This window comes from Rhopalosiphum maidis, chromosome 3, assembly GCF_003676215.2.
Source record: "Rhopalosiphum maidis isolate BTI-1 chromosome 3, ASM367621v3, whole genome shotgun sequence".
Taxonomy (NCBI): domain Eukaryota; kingdom Metazoa; phylum Arthropoda; class Insecta; order Hemiptera; family Aphididae; genus Rhopalosiphum; species Rhopalosiphum maidis.
Window position 1 is genome coordinate 17,179,156 of NC_040879.1, and position 26,768 is coordinate 17,205,923.

The following is a 26,768-nucleotide window of genomic DNA, read 5'->3' on the forward strand; positions in this document are numbered from 1 at the left end:
GTTTGCTCCCCAAGTGTGGTGGGATAAAGTTTTGATTAAATTAATTTTATTTTTGCAGGAGTTTTTAAGTTGTTTTAAATGTGTTGTCCATTTAAGATTGTCATCAAAAATTACTCCCAATATTTTAATGGTTTTGTATATAGGTATTGGTGTGTTATATAAGGATAGGAGTTGGTTTATTTTGGGTTTATGATTGAAGATGATACATTGACTTTTGGTGGGGGAAAATTTAAAGCCAGTTTCTTTGGACCAATTTTGAAGGGTATGTAATGATGATTGTAAGATCTTTAATGTAGTTTCTATGTTATTTCCATTACAATAAATATAGCAGTCGTCAGCAAACATAATATGTTTTGTGGGGTTAGGTATTTTGCAGAAGATGTCGTTTATTGCTATAAGAAACATTGTAACGCTTATTACTGATCCTTGTGGAATACCATTTTCAGTAGGGTAGATTTCAGAGACTTCATTATGTGCTTTGACCTGTATTGTACGATTGCTTAAGAAATTTCTCAAAAAAAGAAACATTTTACCATTGATATTTGCTCTTTGGATTATTTTAAGGATTCGGTTTCGCCATGTCATGTCGTAGGCTTTTCCAATATCTAGAGCAATAAGACACAGGTGTTGTTTGCTGTTTTTTGCATTGCTTATGTCGGTGTGTAGTTTTACGAGGGTGTCTATTGTGCAATGGTTTCGGCGGAAGCCACATTGTTCTTCGGTGAAAAAGTTGGTTGTCTCCAAGTGCCAAATAAGGCGTTTATTTACAATTTTTTCCATTATTTTTCCTATTGTGTTTATAAGTGATATTGGGCGATAATTGACTAAATTAAATTTGTTTTTGTTAGGTTTTGGGATAGGGATAACTATTGCGTTACGCCACTGATCAGGGAAAATGCCGTTATTCCAGATGGCATTGTATATTTTTAGAAGTTGGGTTATACCATTGGAGGAAATATTTTGTATGAACGAATAAGGTATATCGTCGGGCCCAGGACTTTTGCTTTTGCAGTTTAACATGGCGTTGTGTAATTCTTTTTCATTGAAGGGGATATTGAGATGATTGTCTTGGTGGTGGAAGTTGTTATTGAGTTCATTAATGATTTCATTTTCGAAGTTATGTTTGTAATGTGTAAAGTCTGGATCAAAATTTGAATCACAGCTATTTTTCGTGAAGGATTGTGCGAAGGCGTCACTTATGTCTGTTGGAGACGAAAGATGTGTATCATTTAGTTTAATAATAGGTGGAAGAGGTTGGTGAGTCAGTCCTTTTATTGCTTTAATTTTTTTCCATATTTTTGTTGAACAAGTGTTGGGGGTAATTGAATTTGTGTACTTTTGCCAGGATTCCGTTTTGTATTTTTTTATTATAAATCTAGATTCTGCTCGAGTTTTTTTAAGATTTATGTGATCTGCGGGTAGTCTTGTTTTTTTAAATTTGTTGAGACATTTTTTGTATTTTTTAATTGCATCTTTACATTCTTCGTTCCACCATGGTACTATTTTCCTTCTGTGAGTTGTGTTTATTTTTCCAATGCTTATATTTGCGGCGTCTAGTATAATTGTTGAGAACTGAGTTATTATGGAATTTATTTGTGTTTGGCTAAGTTGGGATTTAGTATCAATTTGTATAGGATTTTCTAATAAATTTTGATTAATGAGATCTTGATAAAGTTCCCAGTTGGGTTTTTTTAGGTTCCAATGTGTGTATGTCGATGTTTTTGGCATTTGGTCCAGTAGGGTTATAGATATGGGCCAATGATCACTACAGTTGTATTCGTTGAGGACTTGCCATTCAATTTGTGGTGCAAGTGTGCTACTGGTTATTGATAAGTCAATGGTGGAAAACGATTTGTTTGTTGAGTCGTGTCTAGTGTATTCTCCGGTATTGAGTAGAATTAGTTGGTCATTTTCTAGAAAGGTTTCAATTGTTTTTCCTCTAGGGTCAGTATGGTTTGAACCTCACAATAAATTGCGACTGTTGAAGTCCCCTAGGAGAAGGAAAGGTTTAGGCCAGGGGTTTTCAACCTGTGCGTCGCGGCTCCCAGGGGCGTCGCCGGTTATTATCAAGGGAGCCGCGTTCGCAATAGAAACTAAAAATAAAATTTCGGCGCACCAATACATATTACATGTTGCATGTGTGAGATAACCGTCGATAACCGTGTTTGCGATATCGAGTAATAGCATATTTCGATTACTATTTACAATTAGGTAGGTACTTAATGATTTGCCTCTAATATAATCTATCAGTTGTAAAACGCACACCGCTGTCGCCTGTCTGTTTTGTATTCAGTGTGTTATATGCGCTACGGCTACGTATATCGACCGATATTTATTACGATCTTTTTTTGTTCTGTGTTATTTGTTGTGTATTTTTTCTGTAATAATAGTAGTTATAACTATGGATAAGTTTTTGAATTCTAGTAGAAAACGTGATAATCCAGAAGTAATTTCATATATTGAAAAGAAACAAAAAATCAGAAAATATGATGATAGTTATTTGAATTTCGGATTTACTATCACTGTTGTTGCAAACGTAGAACATCCCCAGTGTGTTGTTTGTTTGAAAGTAATGGCTGTAGAAAGTATGCTTCCAAATAAAATGAAACGCCATTTGGAGACAGTTCATGGAAATTTGGTGAACAAACCACGTGATTATTTCATATCAAAATTAAAAGCTATGGCTCAACAAAAACATATTTTTACAAAACAAGCTACAATTCCTTCTAAAGCACTACTTTCTTCCTATAAAGTAGCTTGGCGAATAGCAAAGAGTAAAAAACCTCATACTATCGCAGAAAATCTAATTTTACCAGCCGCTATGGATATGGTGTCTATTATGATTGGGGATGCTGCTGCTAAACAACTTCAAAATGTGCCATTATCAGATAATACTATTAGTCGTAGAATACAAGATATGGCTGAAGACATCAATGATCAATTAATTGAAAAACTAATAGGATGACTTCGCCATTCAACTGGATGAAGCAACTGACAGCCATAATGATGCCCATCTTATTTGTTATGTAAGGTTCGTAGTAAATGACGTGTTTCATGAAGATTTACTTTTTTGTAAAACTATTGTTGGTGAAACAAAAGCAGCAGATTTATTTAATATATTAGATTCTTTCATAATTGAAAACAACATTGTTTGGGACAGATGTTTTGGTGTTTGCACCGATGGAGCTCGCTCTATGGCAGGTTGTTATAATGGTTTACAAGCACTCGTTAAAAAAAAAGCCCCTAACGCTGTATGGACGCACTGTATTATTCACAGAGAAGCTCTCGCTTCAAAAATTATTAGTCCAAGTCTTAATGAAGTCTTGCTGTCTGTTATTGAAATAGTTAATTTCATCAAAACTCGACCTATAAAGTCCCGGTGTTTTAAAAAAATGTGTGAAGACATGGGAGCTGAGCATACCTCACTTTTGTATTATTGCAACTCCCGTTGGCTTTCACGAGGAAACGTGTTGAAAAGAGTATTTGAACTTCGAAAAGAACTACATTGTTTTCTTCTTGAACAAAAAAAATATTTTGAAAAATTTGAAAATGAAGTCTTTTTAATAAAATTATCATACTTATGTGATATTTTTGAAAAACTCAATGTATTAAATGTATCTTTACAAGGTAATGAGACCCACATTTTGCAGTTAACTGAAAAAATTACTTCTTTTAAAAGAAAATTAGTCTTGTGGAAGAATAAAATGGATGAAGGTGCTTTAAATGACTGTTTTCCCACATTGTATATGTTCCTTCATGAAAATAATTTAAACTTGATAGAATCTATCAAATTAGTATTCATGGAACACTTATCACAACTTATTGTTCACTTCCAAAATTATTTTCCCGAGGACGATCAACAACGAAATTGGATTAAAGATCCTTTTACTACTGATCTACCGTCAGAATTAACAATTACTGAACAAGAACAACTGATAGACTTGTACTCAGATTCAGTATCAAAATCCAAATTTGTATCATTATCTTTACCAGAATTTTGGATAGCTATGAAGAAGCAATATCCGATCGTAGCCAATAAGGCTATCAGGACTTTAATTCCATTTGCTTCTTCATACTTATGTGAAACGGGTTTTTCGGCCTTAGCAGTTATCAAAAGTAAATACAGAGGAAAACTAAATACCGAAAAGGAAATGAGAATCGCACTATCAAAATTTACCCCACGATTTGATGATTTAATGCAACAAAAACAAGCACAGCCGTCCCATTAAAAATTAAAATTATTATTAATGTATTAATTTTTTAATTGTATGTAAAAAAATGTTTCCTATTATTAATACCTAATTACATGTTTATCATTAAATAAAGTTAGATTAAAATTATTATAAGTAATGTAAATTTGTTTATTTTAAATGTTCGTATGGGAGCCGTATATTTTATTTCAAAATCAAAAGGAGCCGTGGACCCAAAAAGGTTGACAACCACTGGTTTAGGCAGTTGTTGAATGATTTGGTTAAGGTCGTGAAGAAGTAGAGGGGTGCTGTCGGGTATATATATATTGCATATACATATTGGGTTTTTGAGTTGATTAATAATAGCTATTACTTCTAGAGGAGACTGGATTTGGATTTCTTTACTGTTGATATGGTTTGTAACGTAGGTAGCCACGCCGCCACTAGCGCGAGCAGTGTTTTGACGGTTTTTGTAATACCCATCATATCCACGTATGGGAAAATCTTGATTAGGTTTTAAGTTGGTTTCTTGAAAGCAAAAAACTATTGGTAGGATATTATATTTAGCACGTTGGATGTCGGTGAGATGTTTAGGGAGACCATTGATGTTCCATTGAATTATTTGGTCCATATTATTTGCAGTAGGTTTTTGAGATATGGTTTTTGTTATGAAAGAGTTGTTTGTGTGTCTTGAGGAGGGAGTACTTGAAAAAGTAAATGGGCGAATTTCGTTAGACGAGATTTCATTGATCTTTCTTTTACTTCGGGGCGAATTTCTTCGACTAGATTTATTAAGGACTTTAGATCAATGTTATTTTGGTCACAAAGTGCGTGGATATTAATATGTTTAACAGTAGATTGTTCGAGTATATATTTAAATATGAGAAAATTTATTGGTGGGTTTTGGTTATTGGAAAAATAATTTTCGATAGAGTTAAATGCTTCATCTCTATTTTCGCCAAGTCTAGATGATGAGTTTGATCGTGAGCGTAATTTAGGTTTTTTTTTTGGGATTTTGTTTTTTCGGAGTTTGAGGGGGAAGGAGGAGAGGGAAAATTAATTTGGGTAGGAGATTTTAAGGATGATGTGGTGGAAATTGGTCTTTTAATTTGAATAGTTGGTGTGGTAGTGGGGGAAATATCATCTTGAAAAGAGTCCGTGTAGAGGTTTGTTTGTTGAGGTTCATTGCTTGTTGTAGCTGGATTGAGGTTTGATTTTTGTGTCGTTGGAATATGTTTCGATTCTACATCTGTGTTGAGGTTCTCTTCAGTACACGAGGTTTCGCTGTTATTTTTAGTGATTATATTTGTTTGATGGGACAGATGTGTGACATCTGATTCTGATTGAGGGGGGATATCGGCGCCTTGATTTGGAAGAGGATTTTTACTATGTTCTGTCGTGTTTTTACAGTGAGCAGATGTATGGCCTGTGCGTTTGCACAAATAGCACGTGAGAATGTCATCAGTAAGGAAAATGCGATAGTCGGTATCTTCGAAGTGTATTGGTATTGAGCCAGGTAGTTTTGGTATATCTTCAAATTTAATGTAGGTTTGTCTCCTAAAACTAATTATGTGTGATAGTTCTTCTGTGGAGAATCCGGCTTTTAAAAAAGTGATAGGAGTGAGTGTATTGATACCTATAAGGTTTAATGCGTCGCTGATATATGTGTGTGGAATAATTGGCGATACGTTGGAGATGATAATACGTTTTGCTTGGTTTTCTAATCTTCGTATATCAATGTTATGGTTTTCAACTGTGATTGTCGGGTGGCTATTAATGATATCATTAACTATATTGGAGTGGGAAAAATATACGCAAAAACGATTGTTTGATATTCTTGAGGCGTATTTTATGTTTGAAGGATTTGTAATCAGGCTAAACGCTTTAAGGTATTCAATTTGCGGAATACCGTCAATTGTGTTAAATATGATGGCTTGGTTTTTTTTTGGAAAGATTAGATTTGCTGTAGTTTCAGCAAACGTTTTATGCGTGGGATTTTCGTTTGTATGATTGGTATTGTTGGTGGTTGAAGTATGTTGTATTGTGGTGTTTTTTGTATTTGGGTTGGCATGATTAGTAATTTTTGGTGAATTTGATGTAAGTTTGTTAGGGGTTATTTTCGACACTACGTTCGATGTTGAGCGTCTTGAATAATTGTGTGTGGGTTTTGTGGACGATTTATCGCCCATTTTAATGGTTTACGCCGCGTTATACCAATAAAATGATATTGTAGTATATTTTAAACTACTGATTATACATTACCGATAAACGGCGACGCAACGGTCCAATTGTTACGTAACACTATACTGCTATCGGGAGCTATAAAATACGGAGCGCGATAGTTAATACACGTGTGGTTTCAACGGTGTCCAAACACGTACTGACAATTATTATTATTAGTGTTTAATACTATATGACTTGTGTGGCCAAATTAACGATAATAAATATACACATTATTAGATTTTTTTTTTGTTACTTATACATTTACGTCTGTTGTAGTTTCACACCACCGCATATAAGCAAAAATCGTCACTGTCATTTAGTAATTATTTTAGTACTCTCGTAGCTACTCTCATCGAGACAATGCGTGAGCTAAGAGTATCCGATTACGGATTAATGGCACAACATATAATTTTATTAACGTCAAATATAATTGGAATATGTGTGATAAACACATTTATTAAAAATTGTACATATAAATATATAATACTGTGTATAATATGTTTAAAATTCATTTTTTAATTATTATATTATGTACGTAAAATAAAATATAACAAATTACTTAGTATTAAGTTACCTATAATTTTAGTATTAGTACCATCTGAAAGTTTCCAATCTTGATTGATAAAAAAAAATTTAATTTGTCGCCATGATTTCTTTTGATTTTTACTTTTTTTTCATATATTTGACAAAAATATGTACTCGTGTTGGTAATGAAATCCATATTATGTTATATTGTGTTACGGGTATTTTAGAAAGCGTACCTAATGTGTGTTGGCGGCAGACGGCAGGTTTTACGAATACAATAAATTCGGATAGTATTGTGTTGGATGGACAATACACTAAAAATCGATATCTTTTCTTTTATATTACACGTCAAATCGAGTATAATATGTACTGATTTTTCGTTCGAGGTCACGTAGAATGATCATCCTAACAATAAATTATGTATGCACAAATAAAGATTTCTCTTAAGGGATTATCGATGAAAAAATGTGACAATTTTACTGTCTCACCAAAAACCACTAAACCTAATAACATAAAGTCTTAAACCAAGTGACTGAATTTTATATATTTCTACTTAACTGAGATCTTTTTAACTTTTAAAATACTCATATTATTCATAAATTTTACCTTAAATCATTGTAAAAGATGACTGCGAATATTCCTTTAAGTTATTTAAAACCGTTTTTATACCACATCATATTTACTTATTGTATATAATGTATAGATTGTAAATTTCCAATTATCGCCATTAATAAAAAAAAGAAAAAAAGATTTCTACTTAACTAGAAGTACTTTTTGTTTAAAAATGTTTATCCTGCAAATGTGCATGTTGTATGCTGAATTCAAAACCTTGTTATTATGAATATTTTTCATATGAATTGTTTATTAAATACAATGTTTACAATTATTTATGGCTTCTTTTAATTTTACTTTTTTCCTTTTTTTTGCATTGGTATTTTGACGTGGTTTCTTTTCTGTTCAACAAAAACATTGATGTATTCCATTGTTGGCAATGAATTCCATATGGTATATTGTGTTATAGATATTTTAAAAAGCGTACTTCTTGGGCGTTGGCACCAGACGACAGGTTTTAGGAATTCAATAGATTCAGATAGTATTATGTTGGGTGGACAATGCACCAAGAGTGTTATCGATGAATTTAACTGCGACGATTTTAATGTCTCGCCGAAAATAATAAAACCTTATAATATAAAGTTAAAAACCGAGTAACTGAATTTTAATTATTTTTACCTAACTAGAAGCACTACTTGTTTCAACATTTGTATCTTGCAAATATGCATTATTTTATGTTAAATTCGAAAATCTATGAAATCTTTTTAAAAATATAAAGGACAGATAAAACATTTATAACAGATATAACGAACATAATATTATTTTCGAAATCGTATACAATTTAATATTTAAAGGAATAGTAATATAAAGTATCAAACTAATACATCTAATATATAATTTTGGTATATTTGATGCCCATGCACCATGAACGCTCTCACCATTGAACCGTTGCAGCAGGATTATAAATAAAACCAAACAAACGTCTTTTTCAATTAAAACGATGATTTTTTTTTATATACTATTTTAAACAGGTTTTAAATGTTTTACACAGATATTTAAACAATATAAAACAACTTAAGTGACACCTAAATGTACATATATTACAGTTTTTAGTCACAAGCAATGATTTTTACAACTATATGTGTATAACAGTATTCGTATTAGATTCCTAAATATTTTTTTTAAATAGATAAAAAAAGATACAATTTTTAAAACAATCTAATTATCTGACCTATCAATAATTTTTTTTACTTTTGTCCTACAGTATTTTAGTAATACTATATGTTACATTAAATTACTAATTATATAGCTTAAACAAAAATTAAATGTTTCATATATTTTCTTATTACCAATAAATTATTATTTATTTATTAAATACCAAATACAAAACTAGTATAAATTAATAACACATTTTTGAAAATTAATTTTAATTTTAATCATGTTATTGTTATAATAATACAGATCAATTATAATTTAGCATTCTAATTCTGATTATAAATATACATGTGTGTACGTTAAACAGTCGACAATGAAACATCGTACTCCGTTACTTTATTTCTTTTCTTCTTATACGTGCAAAAATAATAGTTCAATTTCCTCACTTAAAAAACGTACTTCTTCGTCTAAGTACCGTGCATCTAACGAGCCACATACAGCACCTCCTCATCGGTTCTGGACACCGTCACAGTTTTTGGTAACTTCATTAACTAATACTAACCAGCAAACAGCTATAGGACGTGTACGGCGGCCCGCTCGGTCGGCCCACTAATCACCTATTACGCAACTCCACTATCAGTTATTCGATAATACCAATAATAAACTCATTATGAAAAAAAATAATACTGTCCCGCCTTTAATTATATCTAAGGCTCGCATACAGAGCGTGCCAAATAAAACCCCGAAGACGCCGACTACACCCGACTCCGATGGATTCAGCTCTCCTACCAATTACAAACGTCTCTTCTCCCCTTCCCAATCATCTTCAAATAATCATCAAAAAAAACAAGCTACTTATGTATCTAAAAATCGTTATTCACCACTTTCGTCAAATGTGACGCACGAAACCGCCGACTAGGCTCACCTAAACTCCTCCATGGATTTAGATCTGGACAATGATCCTAATATAATCGAAACCAAACCGCCTCCGCCTATCTTTATTCATACAGTTAACGACTTTGCATCCTTCTGTACACAAATCAAAGAAATAACGAAAAATGATGAATTCTCGTGTAAAAGTTCGATTAATGGCGTTAAACTTACCACTAGCACAGTCGATTCGTACAGAACCATTATTAGATTTCTACAGTCTAACAACGCACACTACCATACGTATCAACTCAAAGAAGAAAAACCATTCAGAGTTGTAATTAGAAATCTACATTACACAACTCCACTAGTCGATATAAAAAATGAACTTATTTCTCTCGGCCATAATCCAAGAAACATAACCAATGTTTTACAACGTAACACCAAACTTCCTCTCCCACTTTTCTTCATCGACCTTGAACCTAATATCAATAATAAAGACATTTTCAAAATCGACTTTCTATGTCATTTAAAAATTAAAATAGAAGAACCTCGTATAAGCCACCAGCCAGTTCAATGTCTTCGCTGCCAAAACTATGGTCACATGAAATCCTATTGCAACCACCCACCAAAATGTGTTCGTTGCGGCGAACCTCATCTCTCAAACATCTGCCAGAAATCTAAAGATCTGCCAGCAAAATGCGCTCTCTGCAACGGTCCCCATCCAGCAAACTACAGAGGCTGCCCAGTCCACAAATCTGTTCAAGCTAACCAACTCGCAAGAACCAAAAACCATCCAGCTCAAGATAACTCCAATCTCACACGTAACAATTACATGTCTGGTAACAACAATATTTTAAATAATGTAAACACTACTTCAAATTCTAACTGTTTCCCTTCTATGTCATATTCTCAGACTACCAAAAAAAATAAGGCTACCGCAAATCACCCTAACGCCTCCAGTGAGGTGAATGCAGACCAATTCTCCATAAAACTATCATCCTTTATCGACGATCTAAAGTCCCTGATCACCCCCCTAATCTCTCTTTTAACCACTGTCATAGACAAGCTCATTACTTCTAACAATGCCAAATAGACGTAACAATATTAATCATCCTATCTCAATACTCCTTTGGAACTCAAATGGACTTATCCACCAAAAAAACGAACTTAAAAATTTCATTTTATATAACTCTATAGATATACTTCTTATATCCGAATCTCATCTAACTACTAACTCATCCTTCAAAATTCCTGGCTACGAAACCTACCACTGCGATCACCCTGATGGTACCGCTCATGCTGGTTCTGCAATATTAATTAAATCTATAATCAAACACTCGATTATGCCATTCTACCAAACTCCTAGTCTACAAGCCACTAATATTACATTAGTGCTTAACAATATTCTACTTACTATATCATCCATATATTGTCCACCTAATCAAAAATTAAATACTAATATTTTTACTCAATTTTTTAATTCTCTTGGAAACAACTTTCTTGTTGGGGGTGATTTTAACTGCAAACATTCCCTTTGGGGTTCAAGAGTAATAAACACCAGAGGCCGCATATTACATAACTCCATATCAAACAAAAAACTAAAAGTTCTCTCCCCCCCTAACCCTACATATTGGCCTTCGCACAATAACAGACATCCGGATATCCTTGATTTTTTCGTCACAACTCTCCCAAATTATATCAAACACAACATAACCAACTCTCTAGATCTCTCCTCTGATCACTCTCCAGTCATCCTAACCCTAAACGATGTTTCAATAATCAGAAAAACCCACCCAACTCTTACGCCTGGTCAAACTAATTGGAAAATTTTTTCAAAAATCATCGAAAACAACATTAAGCTTACCATACCTCTGAAAACAACCTTAGATATTGACAATGCAGTCCAAACACTCTCCACCGTCATCAAAAATGCAGCTCTCGACTCATCCCCAGGTAATCCAACCCCACAAAAATCGAATAAACAGCTTCCTAATCATATAACTACTAGCTGAAAAACGCCGAGCTCGCTCTAGATGGCAAAGATATCATCTTCAAAATGACAAAAAAACCTACATGCTGTTTTTGAAAAAATTGTTAATGAAACAAATTCCAGATTGAAAACTCTCAAAACACTTTCAACAACTAGATGGGCATGTCGTACGGAAGCTGTTACAGCTGTAGAAAAAAACTTTTCTTCTGTTATTCAGTGTCTTGAAGAAATTTCTGAAAACACTAAATATTCAGAGGTGAGGGCTAAAGCAAATGGTCTTATCTGTCAAATGAAAAATTTCAACTTTATTTTTGCATTATATATGTTAAAACCTATATTAATACAAATCCAAATTGTCAGTGCTCAATTACAAGCACCCAACTTGAATTTATTAGATGCAGTATCTATTGTAAATGCATTGAAAAAATCTATTAGTGAGTTAAGAAACGACGAAGATAACTATTCTAAACTTTATGAAAAAGTTCTTACTGTTTGTAATGGATTTAATATTGAGATACCACCTGTGAAAAATAGGAAGATTGCTACAAAAATTGATGATATGAAAACACAACATACCATCTTGGATAAAAAAAGTGAGATGAAATGTCATGTTTACTTCACTGTATTAGATGATTTGTTTAACGGTCTTGAAAATCGATTTAATCAGGAAACATTAAATTTAATTGGTGCAATTGGTCGTTTAGTAGAACTAAAAACTGAAGAATTTGACATTGAATTAATTTCACGGAAGTTTGTACTTAATAGTGACGAATTAGAAGGTGAATTAAGACTTCTACGTTCTTTGCCCGATTTTGTAGCAGGACCATCAAACAAAACAATTCATCAGTGGTTAGAAAAATTATCAATTAGTAAAAATTTTGTTAATGTAAATAAAGCGTTGAAACTTTTTACTACCATTCCTGTGACAAGTTGCTCTTGCGAAAGAGCTTTTTCCAAATTAAGTTTGGTAAAAACAAAATTAAGAAGCCGCATGTCGCAAGAAAGATTAGATGCAATGATGTTGATATTTGTAGAACAAGAACTAGCATCAGAAATAAATTATGACGAAGTAATTGATGAATTTAAACATTTGCATCCTTTTGACCGAAGATTAGAATTATAATAAAGTATTAATTAAATTAGTTATGAAATGCAAAGTTTAAATTATATTTTTACTTATATTGACTATAATATATATATAATATACTATAATATATATTTAATATTATTATTTTACTATTATACTATTATTTTGAGAACTTTGTAGTTATGTAAATGTAATACAATAAAAAAAAATTCTGTTTGTGTGTTTTTGAAGGGAGATAATAAAAATTGAGTTATTTTTAAATATATTGGCATCCCCTGCGCAAAAAGTCTGCGCACGCCTATGATGTTCAGTAACTGCTAGCATTGATTATAAATACTATAGATAGCTCACTGCAGTACAAAATACGCTGCGCGCTGAATGGCGAGTAACGCTACGGGGCGCTCCGCTCGATATTTAGTTATGGCGTGTACCGCAATAATCGCTAGTATAGTTCATAAGAGTAGGGATTAGTCTTGAATTTTTCACTGTAGAGACAGACGTACATATTGACCTATCTTGGTTTCAATTCTCGGAGCGTCTACTAAGACATTAGACAATACTCGTATAATACTATAATGTAAACTTGGTACCTAACTTGTCGTTACACTGGCGCACTACCAAGGATTACAAAATAATAAATATTAAATACCTATCCATAATAATATAATTCTAGATGGGTGGCCTCCTTTTCGGCCAAAATGTACCCTTTCCATTTCAGCTAGTAGTACAGTTTTCTTTACAATTTACAATTATAACAATAGAACTTAACAATTTAATTAAATATGGTTGTATCCAGAAATGTGATTCTTTGATGAAAATCATTACCTACAACTGCTTGAAAAAAATAATAAAATAAAATGATTTAACTTTTGATTATTAACATTGATACTAAATATTAGTATTATTATTACCAAAGTAATTGTCAAAGTAAAAATTAATGTTTGTTTATAGTCTTCACTTTTCAATGTAAGCTGTAAGTTAAACGGTAACACCCCCCCTCCACCCCATTAAATAGATTGAATATTTATTTTTAAATTAGTCCCTAATTATTAAAATATATTAATTAGTTATTGTATAGTCATATTTATGGTTATAGTATGCATATTAGTATATTTGTTTGTTAAAACACATTAGTACATTACGCATTTACACATAATATTTACTATATTATAGTCATTGTCATCAATCATCATATATATTTTCTAAATTGAAATATTATTCCATAAATAAAAATATTATTATACCTGCAATAGACTTCACGTTACACTCAATGCTAAGTATTTTCGGCTCTTTTAAATTATACCATTGATTATAAATAGTATCATTAAACTATTTACTATTTATAATCAGTGCTTGTACGCTTGTACAAAATATTGGAATTATATTATATTTATTCTGAGTACACATGCGGAAAACATGCGCATTACGGACGTACAAATTGAACGATACTCGTTGATCATTCAATTTTTTTTGAAGACTTAGTTGTTATATTTATTACTTAAGTATCTCGTAATAACTATAGAATTGTGTTTTGTTATGTTATTTTGAAATCATTTATACGTCATTTCTACTGTGTTGTTCTCAAATAATTACAATGTCTAGTGACAAATGTGCATATTTTAACTGCACAAATACACGTAGAAATACATCAAATATAATATTTCATCCTTTTCCATCAAACGAAGAAAGGTCCAAAATATGGATAATTAATTCTGGTAAGTAACCAAGTAGGTAATTAACATTCGTAATTTATCTATAATATAGGTAATAAAATCTGCAATAATATGGAAAAACATTTTTTAATTTAGGAAATATTAAACTAGAATCTCTAAGTCCTAAAAAGTTAAAAAAGAAGTTTGTATGTTCATCTCATTTCGAAAAAAAATGCCTATTCTAATCCCACAGACCCAAAATCACGACTAAACCGTAATGCAGTACCAAACAAATATATAAGTAAGAAAAAATCATATTTTTGTGTATTTTCATTTGTTTTGACACTTTTATTTATTTTTAGGTGCATACACACAAGTTGATGAAACAATCATAACGACACCAAAAAAATCACGACATCGTCGTCAACAATTTACAGATGAAATGTTTGAAGGTCAGTATAATTTAAATTTATAGTTAATTTTTAGTTAATACTATAGAATGACAACAACACGAGTATGATAAAATCTATTTTACCATACTTATATTTTTAATTTTTAAAAATTTGTAAATTTTAGATTCAGAGTGAAGTGATGAATTTATTGATTTTACAGTGATGTGTGTTTTTTAAATTTTTTAAAATATGCAAATTATTTTGAGTTAGAAATTCATAAAATTTTTCCATTAAAATTTAAGATTTTAAAATTGAATACAAGATTCATTGTTAGGTCATCTAGCTTTATCAAAAAAAAAAAAAAAAATGTCTGTATGAAAGTCAAATTAAATTTTACAACATTTGGATATTCACCCGATTTCTCATGTAGCAATTTTCTTAATTTGTTTTAATTCAATGACGAACAACCGTATTAGACACTTGAATTAATTTACACAACATATTATTTACTATATTATGTTAAATAAATTTTAGTTGTCGTCAAAATTAATATAAGGCTCCTGATATATTGTTACAATAGCAGTTGAAAAATATTAAAAATACATAGGCAAACTTTTTTTTTATAATCATGAATTTTAAAGTTAGAATTTAACAAAATCTCGAAAATTATCAATCATAGTAATTAAAATAAGCAGGTAAGTGGGTGTCGCTCTGCTGTACAGTAGGTTACAAAAATTTAATATCATAAAATATTATGTCTACCTATTAATAGTAATATTATAGGCTGACATACCATCTTCGCTCAGAATATTTTTTCGTATACAACAATATTATATTATTGAATTCAAATTTAGTTCCATCCATTTCAGTAACCTACTGTACAGCAAAGCGACATCCACTTGCCCACCTTTTTCAATTAAATGTTGTGAAAAAATTTAAAGCGTTTGGTTTAATTTTGGAAGAATTATTACAAAGTTTTCGGTAATATTTCTTGTATATATTTTTAATTTGTAAATCATTTTGTTTAAGGGTTGACACCTTCACCAAAAACGTTGAAAGTAATGACACCAAATTGTAAATATGAAGTTTCCGATTCTTGCTCAAATATTCGAGCACCTGGTTCACTAATTTTTGAAAACAGTCCATCGAGTTCAATAGCTACACCTACAACTAAATCTTGGGTCTCAGCACTAATCGATTATCCCAGTCCTATGCCAAAAATGAGACAAATAAAAAGCCCAAAAAAAAGCGCACTTCAACAAGAGTTAATTAGGATTCGAAAACTTTTAAAAAGAAAACGTTCTATTATTTCGGCATTAAAACAGAAAAAAACAAACAAAAAGCAGAAATCTAATGTTAATGATTTATTTAAAATATTTAATTTTCCATCTAAAAACTCAAGAAGTTTAGTATCAATGCAATTGTTACACAAGAATCGTAAACCTTGGTCAGCTAATGAAAAAAAAGTTGCGCTATCATTATATTATAAGTCACCTTCGACTTATAAATACATGCGAAGGACTGGAATTGTATTGCCGGCTATAAGTACAGTGACACGTTGGCTACGGTCGATTAACTATTCCACTGGATTTTCGGCCAAATATTTAGAACAAATAAGGTTAAAAGTTTTAAATATGGATTATAATGAAAAGAAATGTGTTCTTCTATTAGATGTAGTTTCTATAATGAAAACTTTAGAATATAACAAGATTTTGGACGAAATAGAAAGGTTTGAGGATTTAGGTGATATGGGACGTACTGAAAAACTTGGTTCTCACGCGTTAGTAATTATGGTTCGTGGTCTTTACAAAAATTGGAAATTGCCTTTATGATATTTTTTTACTGGCAGTGGAGTTAAAGGTGATACTTTAGTCGAAATTGTTAAAAATTGCGTCAAAAAAATTGTGGATATTGGTTTATTGTCCACTTGCATTTTATGTGACCAAGGGACACACAATCATCGGATGTTTTCGTTGCTAGGTGCATCTCAAAATAATCCTTCAACTGAAATATGTGGCAAAAAATTATTTCTTATTTACGATATGCCACATCTTATCAAGATTTTAAGAAATAATCTACTATCTGGTGATTTTAAAATTGGCAATAAAGTTGTGTCTATAAATGATATTAAAAAAACGTATGAAATTGACAGCCAAAGTAAAACAGCAAGAGCTATGACCAAAATAACACCAACTCATCTATATCTCCTAACCCTTTTCAAAAAATGTCCTGCAAGTTAGCAATCCAACTCTTGAGTAATTCTGTATCTGCAGCTATAAAAACATGTGTGGCTACTGGGCAACTAAAATCGAATACAGCACTACATACTTCAGAATTTATTAATGTCATAAATAATATGTTTGATTCGGCAAACAGCAAAAATTTATATGACCGAAATCCAAACAGAAGACCTTTAAGTCCTAAAAATTCAATAGTGTTCGACAACTTGAAAAAAGCACAAGCTTTATTTAAAGAAGCGGTAAAAGTATGCCATAAGACAAAAAAAATCAGTACGCCCCCTTGTTTTATTGGAATAATTTGGACGACAACTGCTATTTTAGAACTATACGAACAAGAAAAAGTAGACATGCAAATCTATCGGCCAAATAAAGACAATTTTTTAATGACAAATCGACTAACGCAAGATATATCAGAAAATCTATTTTCAGTGATACGACAAAAAAATGGCTACAACAGAAACCCCACAGCCCGCACGTTTCGCTGTTGTTTTGGGCATATATGTACATATAGTTTGATGAAATGTTTGACAACATGTTGTAATAATTGTGAATCGGATGACGATGAATTTATAACTGTTGAAGTATTGAAGGATGTTCCTGTAGAAAACTTAATTTTATCAGAAAACGGTGAATTGTCAAATGAAAATTATGTTCACGAAACAACCGATTCTGACAATAGTTCAAAGTCAAATGAAGGAATTATGATGTTGACTTATCACTGGAGACGTGTTCAATAACTTATTTTTCTGGTTATTTAGCAAAAAAATGTTTTGATAAATTTAATTGTGCCAACTGTAATTTAATCAAACCAAATGAACACTTAGCTGACAAAAAAGAACTTTTAATTATACACAAGGTGTTCGATTATGTGCAACAATCACAAGGCTTAAAAGCTCCATCTGATGAGCTAACACAAATAGTGACAATATGTTTAAATATATTTAAAAATACATTTCCTAAAATTAAGAGCTCAAAGCAAATTTTAAAACAACTTTTGCATAAAGCCAAAAGACATATAAATAATCATTTTTTGGTTTTACAAAATTCGTGTAAAGATCACTATGAATTTATTTTACAACTGCTGTTTAGGACACGCATTTATAAGGAATGTAAGTGGATTAATGCAAACCTTGGAAAGCGAAGTTATCAAAATGCAGCCAAATTGCGAATATTTGAAAATAAATAAATAAATAGGTAAATTATAATTTTGTAATTAATGTTTTGTTATGTATGCAGTGTACAAAATAAGTAATTTATTATAATATTGTTACATAAACAGATTTGAAATAATAGGTAAATAAAGTTGAAAATAAACTCAATTGTTTTGTTAATTTACAATTCTTCTTGTATTTTTATTACGAAAAAAATATAATATTTTTGCTTGAATTTTATTAGAAGTTAAATTTTAATAAAACAATAAATTGTAAAATACGCTTAGTCACTGGTCACAGGCGTAAGTACGGTGTCACAGTGGTAATATAAGTCAATAACAGTAAAAAAAATTATTTATTTTGCAGGGTAATGATGTATTTATTATTTCCAGTGTACAAATTGCATTAGTCGTAAAATCAAAAAACATTTGAATGAGTTTAATTAGTTTTTTTATTTTTTAAACACTTGATTTTTGAATATGTTGATGAAAATATTTTAGTCATGGTTTAAGAAATCCTTCTAGTTTATTAATTTTGTTATTACTTTTGTGTTATTAGTTTCGACGTATTTCAAAAGTATTTTAAATGTTCACAAGCGAGTAGGTAATCGAATTTCAGATAAAAGCTTTTTATGTGAGCAAATTTCGGGCGAAATTAGCTGGTCTGAACTCGTCGCTGAACGGTTTGTATTCTGATTCCTAGCCGCCAGCGGCGACGACGTCTGTAAATGCAATCGCTGAACTACTGGCTACTGCGGTCTGCGAAGCCGCCGCCGACGATGTTTGACGACGACGCACGATAACAGTTGTCCGCGGTGACGATTACGGCGATTAGAAATAATTATTTTATTTTATTATAGGCCGAATTCCTTAGCGCTCTCTATTGGGAGTAATTACGGCGCAGCGTATTATGTACTGCAGTGAGCTATCTATAGTATTTATAATCAATGCTGCTAGGTATTTTCAACTCAAAATATTCAATTTTACAACTAGTTTATCTTCAGATTCTCCTAGACTATCCAACTTTTGTTTATTAATAGCAATATCTATTCCTAATGGTTTCAATACCTACTAAAGCATGTTTGGCTTTTAGGAAAGTCACATTTTCTTCATTCACCCATTGCACAATTGCAACACAGAATAAATAATAAATAAATAATTATTCGGTGGTTGGATTATAACATAAACAATTCAGTAACTTGTTTTTTGTAGTATTAAAAATAATATGTAATAAATAAAAAAATACAAAATTGTAGTAATTAATAAAATAATCAAATACCATTATTGACTGTAAGACAATTATTTTAATTTTTTAAAACAATATCAAAAGCAGAAAAACTATACTTTGAATGACCTTTGATTCCTTATTTTAAATAAATATTATGATTTTCTACAGCATATTTTAATATAGTCATTTTTTTTCGTTGAATAAAAAATAAGTGGCCATCTATTTTAATTCATAGTTTTTAGATGTCACTTCGTATCATAGCATGATAAAAACTCAATCTCAAATTAGAGAAACTACGAATTAATTTCAATGAAAATAGAATCACAGAATAACCAGAAGGGTCACTTTTTGGGTTCTTATAGAGCACAGATAGCAAATCTAAATATCTGTTGGAATATCAGTGTGGCCTGTAGAAAAATATTTCCTATTATTCTATTTTTTTAGCTAGACTGATATTCCAAACATTCGAAAGGATTCTATGTCAGAACTATTTTCATTAAAACATTACAAAGAGATTGTTGGTGCTACACTTTGGATTTGTGATAGCATAGAAAATGTTCAAAAAGCTTTTCCAAAATTAGAAGCATTTTCTGTCACATAATGTGTGATATTAGAATTTTTAATATTAAATGTTTTTATAATTTCAATGATGTCTTTTGCAATTTTAAATTGCAAAAAAAAAATATAATATACCTCCATCATTTACAGAAAATATCACAATGAGTAAATCCTCACAAGACACCCCGTTCACTATGTGCATATTATCATGTTAGATTAAAGCTCATAAACATAAAAATAAAAGTATTGAATTCAAAAAATATTATTAAAAATACTTTATTCTATATTAAATAATATAATAATTGCGGTGGATAATATTTCATTATGAATATATATGTTTTTTTTGCTTTTCTAAAATAGTTATATAATTTATTATATTTGTAACAATATTAAACTTTGTTGAATAAAATTACTAAGCATACTAAATTTATAAGAATTGTAATAATAATCTTAGAGTATTTTTAATTAAATAAACCAAAATAAAATCGTGTACATTGCAGTGGAAGGGATACTGGGTACGCAAGAGACACTAAGCATTTAAGAGCACTCATTTTAGGCTCATTATTAGTTTGCGTCGGGTCTGCTAACTCTGTAGTATTCTTATCCGATGACATTTTTGCATCTGATGCCAAGCGTCGAATTCTGTTTACCCCGGTGGTTTTTGACATGGTAGAGTTCACGTCACTGGTATTTGGCACAACTGAATTGAATCCACCATCTTCACTTCTCATTTTAACTTGTCCTTGTTTTCTTTTCATGTAAACAATAACAATATATATTAATTCACATGGTTACCAGAAACATAAACAACTTCAATATTTTTTAAATATAACTTTTTATCAATTACCATATATAAGTTAACTGTAACTTATAAGATTTATTACATTCTATAGTTATTTACTAAATGTTAACCTAATTATTTTTTATTAGTTTTTAATTTATTTTAATTATTAACTATTTTTATATTCTTTAACAATTTCATAAAATATTTGAAATATTACCGTATTTTAATTAAATTTGTTTTTGTTTTTTAAATAAGTTTTATTTTACAAACATTTATTGTTCCATTTATAAATGAATAATTTACCAAAACCTTATAAGAAATTGTATATGATTAAAGGTACAACTTATTGATTATATAAAATCTAAACAAATTTTTAGTTTTCCTATTAAAAATATTGAAAACTTCCTAAATTAAATTTTCGAATTGAACAACACTTGTTTTGTCATGTTTATATTTTTATGCAATGACAATAAGCATTTGTTGTAAACAAAATTTTTTTGCACCGATTGACAAAAATATAATATGGAGGTTTTGTAATGGAAAAAGTAGTGATCATGGTAAAAATGTTAAATACCTTCACCATGAAAAAAAGTATTTACTAACCTCCAGCCTGCATGCTGGCTAGAAATGGACTCGGTCTCTGAGGTGGTAGTTTCGACCGGCGGAGATGTTTGCAGCGAGTCATGTCTTGTCCGTAACAGCACACTCAACATGCTAAAGTTGGTGTAATCAGGGTTGGCCAGCTCCAGACGGGATAGGGTTTCAGATGATTCGTTAACGCGAACTGAAATTATGATTGTATGAATTATTCTCAACAAAAAATTTGGTTACGGTACATGTTAATATTATAAAATATATTCAATCAACTACTTTTTTGAATTTGCATTGAAATAAAAAGGAACAAATAACGTACCTAATGGTATAGATTTAAAACTATTAAATACCTATAATATACTTTAATTTAATATTTTACAAATATTTTGCAGAAAACAATTAGGTTTATAAAAAGCACAGAAGAATAATAATTGAAAATAAGTATAAAATGTATCTATATATTTTTCGAATTTGCGTTATTATTATAAATCGCAATATACTTATGTATTATATGGAATTATTTCTAGATATATATAATATCAATAATACAAGCAATACAATTATGATACATAACAACATAAAACTACCTAATAAAAAATGAAAATTAATATAGAAATTAAACAATTCGAAAAAATATGTATATAATTAAAAACATTTTCTTATATCATGATGGAATGTAAAGCGAATAAATAAAAAATATTAAATGAGCAATTATTTAAATGAAAAAAAAATATTTCAATTGTAAAAATGTTTTTATTATAATAATATTAGCAAAAATAATTTAGGAACTCACCATCAGGACGATCTGTATCGGGGTGCATGTCGACTACTTCCCCGATGAAAACGATTGCGATAAAAAAAATCAAGATTTTTTTTATGGACATCATGGTGTTATACTACGATGATCAGAACTCGAAATGCACTACTGCAGAAACTAGTCTTTTATAGAGCACTTCAGTGACGGTGGAGCGCTGTCGGACAATGGTTACATAAATATGAGAAGGAGGGACTACAGGTGCGCACCTACCAGTCGAACGATGCAACTGTTTGACCAACTGAACTCACCCATCTAAAAACTGCATACATGGTTTTGGTCTTAACATTCGCTTTACGACAATTTTTGTAACTCACTATCTATTGAAATACCTACCTATCAATAATATTTGAAAATATTTAAGACGTAAATTATTCCAACAATATTTTTCCATTTACAGCTTATGTTGTGTTTAAGAGGATGCCATACCCATATGTGTTGTCTTACTAACACATAACACATTTTCGTTCAATAGAATACATTTTGTGACGTTAGCTTTAATATTAGAGTAAATTTACCTATTATCAAATTTAAAGGAAAGAATATTATCTAGACAATGACATATGCTTTTAATGATATTATTATTTTAAAGTGAGTTAAAGCTATGTAAAATATAACAACTTTAAAATGTTCATAACTCACTTTAAAATGATAATATCATTAAAAGCATATGTCATTGTCTAGATAATATTCTTACCTTTAAATTTTATAACAGGTAAATTTACTCTAATATTAAAGCTAACGTCACAAAATGTATTCAACTGAACGAAAATTTGTTATGATGTACGTTAGTAAGACAGAGATAACACATGCGTATATGGCGTCCTCTTAACTAAAATAATTTTGATCGATATAAACTATAAATTAATTTTAGAACGGTGTATGTTAATATTCAAAATGATGTGATTTCTTAATACTATATATAAAGTATAAATAAGGTATAATATTAATTCTTTATATACAGCTATTTTGTGAACCGATGTGTGCTTGGACGCAATCCGGATACTTATATTTGGGATAAAATACGACTACCTGTATTCGGGCCGCAATCGGACAACTTCGATAATTTTGGAACGCGTGTACAATGCTCAAATATGTACTCAATAAATATACTTTATTGTCATTATTAACATTTGATTAAAAATAATATGAAGACACATATTATAGAATTAGTTGTATTCATAACATTTTAAAATCGGAGTGATATGTACAGCATTATATTATTAACTGGCTATGATTTAAATATTTAACCCTAGAGGTATTATTTTTTTAATAATCGTTTCTTATAGAATAAAACATGCCTACAAACAGATTTGTAAATAAATACAAAACATCTCAGTTAAGTAGAAATATATAAAATTCATTCACTTGTTTAAGACTTTATATTATTAGGCTTAATGTTTTTTGGCGAGACTGTAAAATCGTCACATTTTTTCATCGATACTCCCTTAAGAGAAATCTTTATTTGTGCATACATAGTTTATTGTTAGCATGGTCATTCTACGTGACTTTGTACGAAAAATCAGTACATATTATACTCGATTTAACGTGTAATATAAAAGAAAACATATCGATTTTTAGTGTATTGTCCATCCAACACAATACTATCCGAATTTATTGAATTCGTAAAACCTGCCGTCTGGCGCCAACACACATTAGGTACGCTTTCTAAAATACCTGTAACAGTAATACAATATAACATGGAATTCATTGCCAACAGGAATATATCAATGTTTTTGTTAAATTATTGAAATAATGGTCTATACATGACCCAACCCTCGTGATTAATGGATTTGGAATTCAGCTGTAAAACTAGGGATCTTTTATATACATCTAATGTATCTCCCATATAAATATATAGGTAGTTTAATCATTGACGCCATTGTGTGACTGGATTACTAAGTGTATTACAATCTTTATTCCATATTATTATATCGTTTATAATGTGTATATATATATATATATATATATATATATAAATAGATACAATCTTAAAAGTTGTTTAAAGGTGATTGTACTTTATTATTTCTTTAAAAATACGATGAGACGCAGAAGATGTCTACAGTTTTCTTTTCCACTCATAAGCGATTAACCAAACTAACATTTGTAGACATTGATATTTAAAATATTATGTCCAAATCATTTACAAATTTAGATGTTCTAATAGTAAATAGTATATTCATGTGAGAAAATTGCAATAATTAAAAATAAATAATGTAATATTAATAATTTTGAGTTATATTTAGAATATCTTAGTCTAAATACCTATTATATGAAAACATATATTTTTTAAAGGATATATCTGTCCCGCCTTCTATTAATAAAGTAATATAATGCATACTGATCTCAATTTTTTTGTACCCATTTGTACCTCTCTCCCTTTTGCGCAAAACCAAATCCCCCGTCCGGGTGCTGTAACGACGTCGTACAGGTACACAATGTCTTTATTGCCAATAAATTAAAGGATAATATACTATGTATAATAATTACATCATAATAAATATTTATATTGTACATTTGGTACCTTTGGTTTACTAATGTTAAAAAAAATGATGCTCGAATGGTCCAATATTGCGTCAAAAGGCAGAAGACCTTTCGAAAAAAATGGGTATAGAACATTTTTTCCTTGGAATGATGGTTTTATCGCTGTAAAAAATGCGAAAATATTGTATACAAACCAATGAACGTAGAAAAGCAAAACTTATTATATGAAAACCTTCCTTTTAAATTATTTTCTCAGAGCCCTACTTTATGCAATGAAATAAAACACAACATTTCTTCTCAATTTATTAAAACTACCAACTTACTTTATGAAAAGATTATTTTATCATTTTCTATTATCTTAATAAATATTCTTAAAGAAAAAGATAAGAATGTAATGTTAAAATATGGTTCAGTCGTATCTATTTATCATATTGTTCAACCCTATAAAGAACCTGTTAAACTAATTGTAAAACAGTTTCTTAATTACCCTGAATCAACTATTCAACCACTATCTTCATTTAAAATTGGTGTACATATAATTAATATTACTCAGATGTCTGAAATGTTTTGTGTCAGCTTAGAAAATATTATATTAAAATATTTATTTACTAGATTATCAAACAACTCAGGATTCATTTCATCTTGTAATTATATGTCCCGAGTGGTGGCTTGAACTTTTTTTTCTTAACTCGCATTTAATAATTTTTACACCACCCACCCTAAAATTTTTTCAATGCTCTCCAAATAGTGAATTGATAAGTTATTAGTGGTAAAGTAATGGTTATTTAATATTGGTATATACAGTAAATCATGGAAGCTCTCTAGATCCCTAAACAAATTATACTTATAGGATCCGCATGACAAATCAATATACATATTATCTAAATGTAATTTTTTCTATAACAAAAATTCAATTAATAAATTTTATATGCACTGTACCTAGTTTTTGAAAATTTTAAGACAATTCATTTTTGGTCATACTTACATCTCTAAATTTTAATATAATTTTTTTTTTTTATCTAAATAATGGCATTTGGAATAATAAAATAAAGTAAATAACTCAACTAAATTATGAAATTACTATTTATTTAAACATAAGGTGTGATTTAAGTAAATCCGAAGAACAACCAAATCTGTTTATAGCTTCTTCAATATTTATATCTATATCCTTTTCACAACTTAAAAGAATGAGACTTTCAAGTCGTTCTTCACCCATTGTTGAGCGTAGTCTCGTTTTTACTAATTTTACCTAGATGTAAATCAAATAGTGTGTCATCAATTATAAATAGTCTTTACTCATAGTTTACAGTTATTACAATTTGTAATAAACATTAATATAAATATTTTAAAATTAATATACCTTAGAAAAGCTTCGTTCGGCTGATGCTGAAGATGCTGGTACTGTTCCTAATGCCTTGTAAGCCAGATATAAGTTTGGGAATGCAAATACTAAATCAAAACTTGTTAAAACATGTAAAATACTGGATACAGTAATAGTATTATTGAAATATATTGATTGGCTTTCATCATGGTCAATTTCCGATTCACTGGTTTGTAAGGTTTCTGGGTTTAATTCTGATGTTGTTTCATCAATAATGCATGTGTTGTGAAGATTGGCCGGAAATTTATTTCCATCATGCAAAGATACTACACTAGTACTAAACACTTTGTATTCATTTTTTAAATTTTCTAATGATATACCATCTATCCATTCTGCAACATAATTAAAGCAATTGTTTGGTAACTCTTGCTCGGGATCTTTTCCAAATTCAATAAGACACTCAGGTGACAGTAAAGCTAAGTCTTTTAAAATATTTTGAGCCCCACTGAATCGTGATATAAATGATGTTGTTATTTTATCCAAAGCCATAAAATATGTGTTTATTCTATATTTTTCAAATGGTGAATTTAAATTTACTTCTTTTGTTTTTTCATCTTCATCAATTTGCCTCTTCCGTTTTTTCGATCTAATAGTTTTAAAATCCTTTTCAGGCAGATCATGTTCTTCACAAAATTGTTTTGCTTCATTAATAATTTGTTCATATTTGATGTCAGAGCGCATTAATAGTAAATTTTCTTTTGCGTTATTTACAAGTCTTAATGCCTCAATAAAGTCCAGTGATTTTGACTGTAAATAGTTGGATAGTGGTGTGGTGACCGAAAAAACTTTTTTCATAAAAATTAATGTTACAACAAAACTAAATGTTGAACAAATATTTTTAAATATACTAGCATTTGAAGACGTTACTATCATTGAATGATTCCATAATATTTAGT

General features: G+C 30.1%; 5 protein-coding genes across 5 annotated transcripts; 3 read left to right on the forward strand and 2 right to left on the reverse strand.

Annotated features, from left to right (window-relative positions):
- The first annotated feature begins 2,401 nt into the window (after window positions 1-2,401).
- LOC113557752 (protein FAM200B-like) lies at window positions 2,402-2,965 on the forward strand. Its single transcript, XM_026963306.1, has one exon. The coding sequence runs from the start codon at window positions 2,402-2,404 to the stop codon at window positions 2,963-2,965; it is 564 nt and encodes a 187-aa protein (XP_026819107.1).
- Window positions 2,966-3,704: 739 nt separating this feature from the next.
- On the forward strand, window positions 3,705-4,229 carry LOC113557753 (zinc finger BED domain-containing protein 5-like). The gene has a single exon (XM_026963307.1). It carries the CDS (start codon window positions 3,705-3,707, stop codon window positions 4,227-4,229), a length of 525 nt encoding a protein of 174 aa, XP_026819108.1.
- Window positions 4,230-12,106: 7,877 nt separating this feature from the next.
- Window positions 12,107-12,631, forward strand: LOC113559290. Its single transcript, XM_026964959.1, has one exon. It carries the CDS (start codon window positions 12,107-12,109, stop codon window positions 12,629-12,631), a length of 525 nt encoding a protein of 174 aa, XP_026820760.1.
- A 7,645-nt stretch (window positions 12,632-20,276) lies between these two features.
- Window positions 20,277-22,072, reverse strand: LOC113557755. The gene is made up of 3 exons (XM_026963308.1): window positions 21,987-22,072; window positions 21,203-21,383; window positions 20,277-20,565 (listed from the first exon to the last, which is right to left on the reverse strand). The coding sequence occupies exons 1-3, from the start codon at window positions 22,012-22,014 to the stop codon at window positions 20,277-20,279; spliced, it is 498 nt and encodes a 165-aa protein (XP_026819109.1). The 5' UTR covers window positions 22,015-22,072.
- A 3,503-nt stretch (window positions 22,073-25,575) lies between these two features.
- Window positions 25,576-26,361, reverse strand: LOC113557756. The gene is made up of 2 exons (XM_026963309.1): window positions 25,852-26,361; window positions 25,576-25,740 (listed from the first exon to the last, which is right to left on the reverse strand). The coding sequence occupies exons 1-2, from the start codon at window positions 26,359-26,361 to the stop codon at window positions 25,576-25,578; spliced, it is 675 nt and encodes a 224-aa protein (XP_026819110.1).
- Window positions 26,362-26,768: the final 407 nt, after the last annotated feature.